The 11839-nt window shown below is 38.2% G+C and overlaps 1 protein-coding gene across 1 annotated transcript in view; it reads left to right on the forward strand.

Moving 5' to 3' along the window:
* SMCHD1 (structural maintenance of chromosomes flexible hinge domain containing 1) overlaps positions 1 to 4124 on the forward strand; it is a 68393-nt gene extending 64269 nt beyond the window's left edge. Inside the window, exons 43-45 of the mRNA XM_066184431.1 lie at positions 866 to 1024; positions 1728 to 1851; positions 2822 to 4124. Of these exons, the coding sequence (XP_066040528.1) occupies positions 866 to 1024; positions 1728 to 1851; positions 2822 to 2924 (386 nt within the window). The 3' untranslated portion in view covers positions 2925 to 4124. The remainder of the gene's footprint in view (positions 1 to 865; positions 1025 to 1727; positions 1852 to 2821) is intronic.
* Positions 4125 to 11839: the final 7715 nt, after the last annotated feature.

Genomic DNA, 11839 nt, shown 5'->3' on the forward strand with positions numbered 1-11839 from the left:
CTTAATTTTACACTTAGCATTAGTTCTGACATGCTCTTTTTCAATGTTCGTAGCATAAAAGTTGCTTACTGGGTTATTACATTGGCAAGGTACTTGCAAAATAAGCTGTACTAAGAGTTTGCAGTGCCTTTCGTCACTCTGCAGCAGCTCTCTGTGTGAGACCTTTCACCACATGGCAAACCTAAGGTCATTTAGTGTTCAGTTAAACTTTGTGCAAGATACCTCATACCTCAAAGTAAAATGAATGAATCCAGGGTAACATACATGAACCCTTCCTTTATTACTTGACATATTTTTTCAAGACCTGGATGTGGAAAAATTTTTTGTCTCATGTTTAAAGAGGAAAAAGGATTGTCAACAATAGACACCTTTGTTTATCTGAGTCTACTTGATTAGATTTCCATAGGGACAGACTGAAACTCAGTAAATGTTCACTTGGTCCACAAGGTGGAATACAATCCAAGTCAGAAATACAAGCTTCTGCTTTGTAGCACTGAAAACACAACATGCTACAAGCACTTAATGTCACCAGAGGTAGAGAATTTCACTTGGAGCACACAGGCAACAAGATGTGTACAGTGATACCAGTCTCCCACATCATTTTCAGAGCTTTGCAAATACTTCACTGTCATCTAAGATGTAGACTCAAAAAGAAAAGAGGAGTCAAAGTATTGGATATTATTTTTTTTAGTCATTTTAAGAACAGCCACCAATCCACTACAAGTTTGGATGTTTTTTCAAGTAGTGTTTTTGAAAGATACGTTTTCTTGTGGATTTATATATTGACTAGGTTGTATTGGTAGCATTCCAAATCCAAAATGGACATTTACTTATTGTTTCATGGCTTATTTTATTCTTCAATTAGATCTTCTTCAGCAATACCGTGCAGCGGTGATTAAACTCGACAGTGTGAATAAGGACCTTGATTTACATTTGCAGTCATTGAATGCTCCAGAAATGCAAAAGAAAAAACAGGAACTTGCTGAACAAGAGAAAAGCCTCAAGCTAGTAAAACAAAAATTGGGTAGGTTATTGTATTGTAATTTTGGTGTCCTATAGGAGGAGAACAGTTAACTACAACCAGATGTATTCTGCTCTTGCAAACTAGGAAGTTCAAACTATGAAATGAAAATTGTGAACATTTACTAGTAGCTTAGAGATGTCACATTTTAAGGAAAGAATAGAAAAACTGTATGTAGTAGTGTAATGGTGTGGATATTGCCTCTAGAGCAACACTGCCCTGTATTGTGTTCAGATAATAAGAATGTGGTCAGTCCATGTCTTGTGAACGTGAAACTATGATCTCACTAATAAGAGATTATATAACTGTTAGTGTGGCTGGCCCCGTGCTACAGAACACTGGCAGGCTTTTGGAAATGACTGTGGAGCAAAGACCTGAATTGCTTTTGCTAAGGAAACACAATCAAAACATTGTGCTATAAAAAGAAACACCCTAAAGTCTGCAGGGATTGTCTATCTGAATTACAAGTTTTTCATGTCAATATCAAATAATGTGTAAAAAATCAGCATTTACTCTGCGACAGTTATAAAGAAAGCAAATAGTTTTAACTGTCACCTTTGAACTCTGTTTCAGATATAAGGTAACCATAAAATTTATGACATTTCTGAAGTCTTACTTCAAAGGTTTAACTGTTGTTATAGGGCCCATTTATAGCTAGCAGGTTTAATTTTTCTGTTATTGGTTCTTACTTGGAACTTTTTCATAGGTATGACTCCTGCTTTATCAGATAAAGGTGCTGAATCATTGCTTCAGCCTATAATGTTAGATATGTCTGACACCCCCATTCCTCCCAAGAGGATACGAAGAGACACAGTGAGAAAATCGTACAGGTAAGTATTTTCTGAATCTGAATTCATTATTTTCCCACAATCTGAATTCAAAACAAAAACTAGTTTATTCTGCATATTTTTTAAATTCATATTTGTATTCAATAAGCAACAATTAACAGAGTTTGCATAAAGCTGATTCTCAAGATAATTTTTAATTTCTTTAAAGTTTCAGCTGCTATTTAAGCCTCATATAAAGATTTGCTTACTAATTCTAATTGTGTTTCTCTTTATTAACTGATTGATTGGCATCTTTTGTGCATCACATTCCCCATATTTTCTGGTATATTCCATACTGTTACACCCAGAACTATTTGAGATGGCTTGGTCTGAAAACCCTTAAGGTCTGCTGTCAAATACTGGATAGATGAACACAGAAATAATTGTTCTTACGGAACAGAATCGTTCTTACACTATTTTTTCTAAGTAACTGTCTGAGGTGAACTGGTGGTAAAGTGTTTAACACAGTTATCTCTTTATCCATGTATCTGTTCTCATTCCCTCTTTGCTGATGAGCGTTTGAACACACACACACACAAAAATTTGGGAAATCTGTATGTCTGTATCTTTAAAGTGACATGAAACTGCCATTTCTCATGTCTCTCCTCATGACTACATTATTGTCTTTGCTGAACTATGATCATTTTTCTGAGATTATTTAAATTTTACCCAGTAGTTCTGTGAATCTCAGAACAAGTGTTCACTATATTACTATGTATCTTTATTTTTTATACTTGTTAGTATTTTAATTCTTTTCTACATATAGAACTAAAGTGGTTATGTAGTTAAATTGTCAATATTAGCCTGATGCTCTTCTTCATTTTAACAAAATAAATACAATAATAAGAAGCTGTGTACAAATATGGGGTTTATATTGTTTATACTTGTGGGAACTCTATGCTATATATATATTTTACATATATTTATAAAAGAAAAGCTTTGTTTATAAGCCACTGTGCTGTGTTTTGTTTAGCTCAGAAGATTGGATCCCCTCTCCTGCAAAGCAGCACCAACAGCAAGTGCTGCAAATGGCCACATCAGAACTTAATGGAACTCCACGAAAAAGAAAGGCATAGACTGATCAGACTTGCTGGGAAAAGCTGCGTATTGAAAATGTGAATACATTCAGTTAAAGGAAATACTTGTGGTATTACCATTACTCTGAAGATTTTTATACTGATAGAAGATATAAATGTATTTGAGTTAGTAGGAACAAAAGCTTAAGTATTTAACATTGATAGCCCAATTTTTGTATAGGTATTTTCATTTCTAAAAGCTTTCAGAGTTTTTATGTTCGTGTGTGAAAAAAAAGTTTAAAATATATCCTTTTTTATTTATGAAAAAATGATCTTTTCAATAAAACTGCTTCAGTACAAAGCACTGACAATACAATCACTTGTGTTGAATACATTGTGTCATGAAATGAGATTGTAATTTAATGAGATTTTAATCCCAAACTGTCTGAGGAAGACAGTCAAAGGTCACTTTTAGTGATATGCATTGTAAAGATTTTAGTGATGAACAGGACAGAAAAGGACCAGACATGATTAAAGATAAAAATTCAGCCAGGGTCAGAGCAAGCAGGTATGATGGAAAGAAAAAGATAGGGCAAGAGTAGGAAGCTAAACTTGAAAAGTGTAAAACTACTAGTTGAAGCCCTGTGAATAATATAGGAGGCAGTGTTCAGGGTTGTGGATGTGTGGGTTCACATCTGCCTCAAAGAATTTCTGCCTAGGAGTGAATGTTGACACCAAATCTACTGATCTGTACTCTCGTCAATGTGCCTTTTATATACATACTCCTTTTCTAAAAAAGGACTTTAAACTTAAAAAGGCATGGTGGCCTCCTGCTAGAAGTTTTCGAATGCTCATCCCTGGCGCACATCTTTGTCACAGTTCTAATAAAATGAAATTTCTCCAAACTGAGGAGAAATACAGCAGTGTAATTTGTGGTTGAAGGTTTTCCAGAGCTTCATGTTGTAAAGATGGGTTAAACATCAAATTGTCCTACTCTTAAAGAAAATAAATATATTCACATATGACATGTAACACCAGTAGGAAAACTAAGCTAGCCCTACTTCAGTCCTTTTTCCTGTTTTTCTCTCTAAATTTAGACATCAACAGTTGAATCGGGTAGCCGTCATGAAGAGTTTGCCATGTAATGATTTGTCCCACCACACCAAGTTACTTGATAGTACTTTTAAATGCATTTATTTTAATTCTGATATCTGCCTTGCCTCAGCCTCCAACCTCTGGATAACCTTGAATCTTACTGAATTAAATATGTGTTCCAGCAGAAATGTTTCCTTTTGGAATTCATCTCTTGCCTTTGGTAGTCAGTGTAGGCACTACTAGCATCATGTGATTTATCTCCCTGGTGGAAGAGGCAGACAGAAAATTAAGGATGGTTTCCAGCATTGTGCAATAGCTGTCAGAGATTTCAGGAAATTTCACCAGGGAACTTTCAGGATTTTCCAGCAGAGTGATGGCAAGTTACTACAGTGCAAGTTACTGCTTTGCAAAGCTGTTGAGGCCAGCTAATTTGGTCATGACAACAAATTGGAGCTGTGAAGGTAAGTGTCAGTTTTTTTCCCTTACCCACTCTTCCCTCTGTAACAGAGCAGAGCGGGGACTTCAGCCATGCTGGGCAGCGTGTGTTGTCCTCACTGATTCCATGAGGGGCTGGTGGAAATCCACGCAGGAAACTGGGAGAAAGTGGTTGCGGCTTTGGTCTGGGCCTGCTTTTCAACTAGCACCCAGGGGTGCAGAGACTGCCTGTGAGGTGAGTGGGGACAGATACCCCATGTAACCCTGTGAGGTAGGTTGGATGATGAGTCCTTGCTGCCAAACCATACTTGGGGTGTTAAAGCCCCACCGTCAGTATCATGGCCCTGACTTGACATCTCCACGATCTCACTACCACCAGTACTTCTCTAGCCATGTGTCTCATCTGGGACTTCCTCTGCCTCCTCCAGGGCCAAAGTCCCCTTGTCAGTCAGAGCTGCAGTTCAAGGAAAGAGCAGTGAGAGGGAAGGAGGAAAGGATGATGCCCAGGGGAGCAAAAGGGAGGAAGGGAACCCCTGCAGGATGTTGCTATGTTACTGCAACAGCAGTAGCCTGGATGAAAAACACACGCATTCCAAATATCCAGAGTTATTGTGAGACTGTAGCAGTGTAATTACTTGAAGTTTTCTGCTGAAGTCACCATAGTAGGTGCATATTTGATTAAGTTAGCTTTATATTGCTATCCCGAACTCCATTTCAACTAAGTTAATACTTCAATTGGTCACAATGGGAAAAGAGAGCTAAGTTGCTTGCTTTTTAACAGCAAAGGTATCAGCTGTTCTAAGACTTTGATGATGATAGAACATTGCTGGGGTTGTGGTAGTGTCATTTTGTTGATATTTAATAAAGCATTATCAAGGAACTGTCATTAAAACATTGTCTGCCTTCATGCACCAACATTTTCTCCCAATAAATTCTGCTCCCAAATTGTACAGTTTAGGTGTTTAAATATTTAGGAAACAAAACTCACTAAAGTTGCATTTCATGATCACACAGCAAGGATAGGCAACCGTCACAGACCACATCTGCAGTAAATTCCTTTTCACCTGCCAGAATCCAGTAGACCATAGGAGAAGCCCAAATCACTTTTAATATTTCTTTTTTAAAAGTCAGTTTGCTTATTACCTAGGAACTAGAACATGTTTTACTGATGGTAACAGTACCAGTATCAGTAAAAAACAGCTGTTTCCCTCCCTTTCTGCCTGTGACTGTGTCCTGGGTTGAAGTATATTCTATCACCATCTTCATGAACTGTTGAAGCCAGGTGAGGCAGTGCTCCCTGCCTCCTCCACTCTGGCTTATCTTCTGTTAATGGGCCCATCAGCACCTTTGCTACACAGCTGACAGATAACCCCCTCCTGGACTACCTCCTGTTAATGGGCCCATCAGGCCTTATCACATGACTCACCATCCCATTGTGAGATGCCCCGCCCAGAGGGAGGAACCAAGCATTCCAGCCTGGATATAAGCTGAGACTCTGAACACCACTATGTTCTTACCCGATGTGCTTACCCACCGGATTCCCAGAGGACCCGAGCTACCAGACCTTTCTACAGGATCACTGCTTCAGGAAGACCACCTCATCTAGACTGCTTCCATCACTCTGCTCAGGTTGTATTCTGACTCTGTCAGTGGTCTTTTGTATTATTGCATCTATTTTATTTTACTTTATTTTTTTTTTTCTATTAAATTGTATCTCTGACTTGGAGCCTCTCATTTGTTTTGCTTTCAAACCGCTACAGACTGGACAGGGTGTGTCCAGGGATTTTGACATTCCTGCCACACCAGATCATCTCCCCACAGGAACAAGCATTATTTCAGGTTCATAAATGTATGGACGTGTATGTGCATGCACATGCCAAGTTATATATGTACATGTGTACATATAGTTCCTCTATTCCATATTTCCATAGACAAGCTCTTCCACACCCACTGTGACCATGGAAAAATTCCAAGAGAGCTACTGTGTTGACTGGATGTGCTTTAGCTGCTCCTATCCCCTGTCTCTGCCTCTGTGGTAAGTCTTCTCTGCTGTGAAATGGTTCTAAGAGCAAAGCAGCCCTAGCTTTAGCAAAGCAAATTGACTTAAGAAAGGTGTGCATGTAAACTAATTGAATGCAATTTTATTTTATACCAGCCTATATATATAACTAAGGAAAATTTTCAGTTATTAGAGGCAAAAAAAAAAAAAAATAGCACTTTCAATTTGTAAATACGTAAATTCCACAAATTTTATGATATATGTTAATGGATTCTTACAACACTTGCAACCTTTTATAGGACTCAGTATTTATGAGGGCTCTAAAGAAATCTCTACTCATTACTTTGGGGGTTATTATTTTGCTCTTTATGACCACACTATTTAGGCCCTGTTTATATGGACACCATCAAGCACAGGTGAACTTTGCAAGAGAAATGGGCCACTAAGACCTTCCTTCAAAAAACTGAAAATATTTTATATAACAGCAGAACTATGTGTTTTGCAGTCTTACCTAGGAACAAAATACGATTTTTTTAAATCTAATAATATAGCCCAAGAATCTTTGTCTAAATCATATAGTATTCACCCTTTTTAGAAAATATATGTTGCTTTCTAGTTAAAAGACATTTAGCGCGCTCTCATTTCTTATTATTCACTCCCTTTGTCCCTCATCCTGTAACTTTGGTAAATCAATTAAACCATAACATGCAGCAAATATTTCAGTCAAGGCTAATTTAAAGAACAGAAAAAATATTATATTTTCCCCCAGTGTGCTTAAAGGTCTCAAAGAATGGTGAATCAACTAACTGCAGCAACCTCTGATTCATCATTTTTCACAAAAAAAAAAAAAAAAGGTAGATTAAAAACTAAGCTATTGAATTAAAAGTTGCTGCTGCTACTTTGATTAATGGAAAATGGGAATGATCCCAAAAAAATTAGAAGTTAACTTTCCCCAGTAAACAGCTAGTGAAAACAAATGTTTCATATTAAATACATCTCCTGCTTTTTACATATTTTTATAAACAAAATATAATGGAAAAATGAAATGGCAATGTCATAAAATTAGTAGCTAAACACTGCATTATAAGAAAAAGGAAGGTGGACTGTCTTACAAAGAGCCTGTCTTTGTAACTAAGGGTCTCTTGGCATGTGCATGCTCCTGTGTGGTGGTATAATATTGACCTAAGCTAACTGATTCAGAAGATACAGATCAAAGGTCCCACTCTGCTCAAACTGGAAGGGCTGGTTGAGCAAGAGGAAGATTCATGACAGCCTGAGGAATGCAGTGAAAAGAATTATTCTGAAACAATGGAGGAGGCCATTCTACAAGTTGCTCAAGAGTTTCTTCAGCAGTCCTGGGGCAATTCTAGGACAGAGACTGTTGTGTGAAAAGAGAAAGGATGGTTAGAAATCCTCTTAATACTAAGGACTTCTGGCAGAAGCAGTCATGAGAGTACATTTGGTAATGCATACCAGAGCTAACTCAGCAGTGAAGGAAGGGAAGTCAAAGCAAAACTGCTGAAGTGGAAGCACACTGAGGACTGGGTCACACGTGAGAGGCCTCACGTGCTGAAGATGAACCTGCTTCTGTTGCCAGTGGTAATTTTGGCAGATAAATAGCTTATAGAGAGCTGCCTTCAGTGTAGCAACTTCATCTTTCATCATTCATGCCTGAACTGACCTGAGGTGTACAGCACAGCTGGTGCAGTCAAACTGCTGCAGCAGCATGGCAAAAATGGGACTGGTGAGATCAGTTAGTGAGTTATGGTGTGTTGCTGTTGCAGTGTGGTGTTGCACAGACATGTGCAAGCTTGTAACTAATCATGTCCTTTACTGGCAGTTTAACCACAGTTTTGAAGTTTGTAAGTACATTCCAAGTGGACAGCTTTTGGATGCCAAAGGCAGTTTGTTATGCAGAGCTTGAAAGTAAAAAGTCCCTCTGAAAGTGGGTGGTCGGACCAAGACTGACTTATGCAGTTGGTCTCTGGATGGAGATTATCTCTACCTCCAGAATTGAGTCCATGTCAGAGCATCTGAACTGTACAAGATGTGACCATTCTTGTCCTCCTTTCTCTGGAAAAAAGACATTGGGAGGCCAGACAGTGCTGGGAGAGTGCTGTACTTGTTTTACACTGCTCAAAGCCAAAAGGGCCTTTACTTCTTTCGCTTAACTATTCCTGGAATAAGCTTCTGATGCTGGTAGAGTCTCTCTACCCTACTAATCTTTAGCACCCTCCTGTGCCAAGATAAACAATATTCAAAGATAAAAAAGAGTCCCCAGAAAAGTCAGAATGGAGGAGTGTAGTGTAGGGAAGGGGGAAGTGTGGAAGCAATAAGAGCATAAGGAATCAGACATCTTTGGCTTTGAAATTTGGGTCTGAAATTTCACATCTCCCAAAAGGAGACCTCAGAGTTTGTTAGGCCTCTGTCATTGGATGTTTCCAAGACTGAAGCAGTTTGGGATTAGACATGAACCAGCCATGGGGGCTACTGGCACATGACTTGAGATGCCCCAGAAGACTCAGAAGTGTGATAAGAGTACCCTACAACTGGATGCTGATGGCACACGGAAGATGAGCAGAAAAATGGAAACTGCTGGAGTTCCCAAAAATGGAATACCAGGTAAGTATGCAAGGAGTAGCAGGAGAGCTGAGCCGTCTATCAGGAGAGATGGACACATCTATCAATGTAAGAGGGAGAGATTTATGGCAGATTTACAGATGGTCTCACCAGTGCAACTCCTAAAGCTTCTCTCTGTTCCCACACTGACAGGTAGGTGTGGATTCAGGATTCTAGTGAATATATATTACAAAACATCTTTGCAGTGGACTTGAAACTTATACCAAATACCCTGTTCCAAAAGATTTTAAGGGTCACTTTTTCTCACCTTTGTGATCAGGTAACTTCCCTGGGTTGGTGAAAGGTCACGAAAGCAGAATTAACTTTTTTAAAAAAGGTTTGGTGGTAAAAAACCTATTTTTCCTGTGGGAAAGAAAGCATTCTGAATTTTTTAGATTTTTTATCTTCCTTGTGAGGTATTTTGGGGCTCCCAGAGCCACCTAATTCCCAGTTACTCAGCCACCCACCGAATCACAGCGTGGGAACGTGTGTTCTAGGCTATGAAGGCCTGGGTAATTTTTGATGTTAATAATTCTTAAGTATTCATATTTTCTAGAAAAATAAGCAGGCTTGGATATACACAGATATACTTCATAAGCTTTACATACAAAATGCCAAGTATTCTGGAGAATAGTTGCTCCTTATATATTCATATGCTGATTCTTAAATGCCATAAATACATTTGAAATGTTTGTGTTCAGTTTTTTTTCCCTGAACTGCTCTACTTTCCCTTATCTTAGAACTGTAATATATACCACTTCTGGTGTTAAGAAAGATTGGAAACATTATTTTAACCAAATGTGTTGAAGTGCAAATAACAAGTGAACTTTTGAACTCTCTTGCATTCTCTGAGGATCTGGAGGGGTCTCTGCCAGGCTTGGAGAAAGAGCTGAACATGGATACTTTTGTTAGAATTTTGGCAAATAGAATTATCTGGAATTAGCATGGTTTATGCAGATTCCAGCTTATCACTTCAAACTAGATTTCTCTTTAATAAGAGTTACTCAGTTTCTCTTATGAAGGGTTTCCTGTATGTAAGAGGGTAATAGTGGCCCTGTGTCAAATGCGTGATAGCATTATCGAAATAGAGGAATTTGGGGTCAAAGAGTTTGCTGGTTAGCTTTGTTGCCAAGACTGACTGTTCCAGATCCTTATAAAGACAGGCTGACACATTGGTGTGGTGTGTCAAGGACCTGATGATACGGAACATTTTCCATAACACCACTTCAGATGTGAGCCTTTCCTTTGTTGAAAAACTCTCCTGCATGTGGAGAGATTGTATGCAAAAAATAATAATGACAAATATGCCATCCTGGGGGGGAGGAGGGAAGGGGGCAAGAACTGGAAAGAAATTTGGGCTCTTTTTCCTGAGTTGGAAAAGCACAAAGCATTCAGCATTCTGCAAATAAATGTATTTTTTGGCAATACATTTATAATACAGTTAGAACTTTGGGAATCAGTTTAGTCATTGTTACCTGGTTCTCTTGTTCTCAATTTTCAGATGTTTCAACATCACAGCTATCACTTTTAAGTCTGGTCTGTCTTTGGAATATGTTTGCCACATTTTTTATGGACACTAACTGTATATCTGCCTCCACTCTTTCCAGTTCTTCTGATTCCTGGGAAAGAGGGAAATTTGTGAGAACATTCCTCAGGTTTTAGGCAGTGCCAGTTATTACTCTTGGAACACTTTGACAAAGCAACTACCCAGAGAGATACAGAAGTAGTCAAATCCTGTTCAGATTTTCATTTAGGTGAAAAATAAATAATGCCATCTCAGAAACCATAACATAGAGAACTTTCATCTGTATTATTTCCCCCCTACCTTTCCAAAAACAACTTGTCAGGTTACCTTTTCAAAAACAACTGTCTTCTATATGTACTATATACATTTAGTAAAGATTGAGATAGATTTGTGAGTAGTAAATGTAAGTTTCTCAAAAAAAATAAGGAAAACTGGACTCTAGTATAAAAAAAAAGAGCTATCAGATTATCTTTGCCAAAGGATCTGAAACTCTTTGAAGATGAAATGCTGGATGTCACTTAATAAGATTTTTTTTCCTTCCTAAAATTCAGGTTAAGTCAGCTGGTATAAATTTCTCTAGGATGTTAAACAAAGATAATTAAATAGGATTCATTGCTGTAGGCAGAGAAGCAGTAGACTTCTGTGCAAGCTACTGGCTATTTTGTACTGCTAGACATGAAGCTACTGGATTTCCACCCTCAGAACACAACATTGTGGCTCTTTCAGTATCCATTTGTGTACATGATGGTGATGAGAAGTAAATTTGATCTGCTCATCATTGACTGTTACAGCAGCAAAATCTGACTGCTTTGGATGGTATAACTCTCATTTAATAACCTGCACTCAAAGTTAAGTTTTGATAACCAAATGCTTTCTCCCTTTGTTTAATATATCAGAAAAAGATCCAAAGTTCCAATGACGACTAGAGAGCAGCTGCATATGGGTCTTATCATTTTAAACAGTCTAATCCTGTACTACACTGGATATAAGTCTTACTCATAGGCAGAAGCCATCATTTATCTAAATGTGTACAATTTTGACTGCTTCAAACATCTGTGTTTGCAGCAGCAGCAGCAGAAACCTGCAGAGGCTCTGCACCTTCAAAAGGCCCAAGCCAATCTTGTCCTTAACAGCAGTGAGGTCTGTGTAAAATGTTTTGTAACCACTTTTTGCAAATTGAAAAACAGGACCAGACCCTAGAGACAGTCTGTAGAAAAGGATTGTCTTGTTCCCACCCCTGGATGTGTGTCCAACCTATGTTGCAATGTTTGGCTGTGGACTTCTGCTTTTTTTTTTTTTTTT

The sequence above is a fragment of the Chamaea fasciata genome, unplaced genomic scaffold (genome assembly GCF_029207755.1).
Source record: "Chamaea fasciata isolate MVZ Bird 193981 ecotype frontalis unplaced genomic scaffold, bChaFas1.0.hap1 SCAF_1, whole genome shotgun sequence".
NCBI classification, from domain to species: domain Eukaryota; kingdom Metazoa; phylum Chordata; class Aves; order Passeriformes; family Sylviidae; genus Chamaea; species Chamaea fasciata.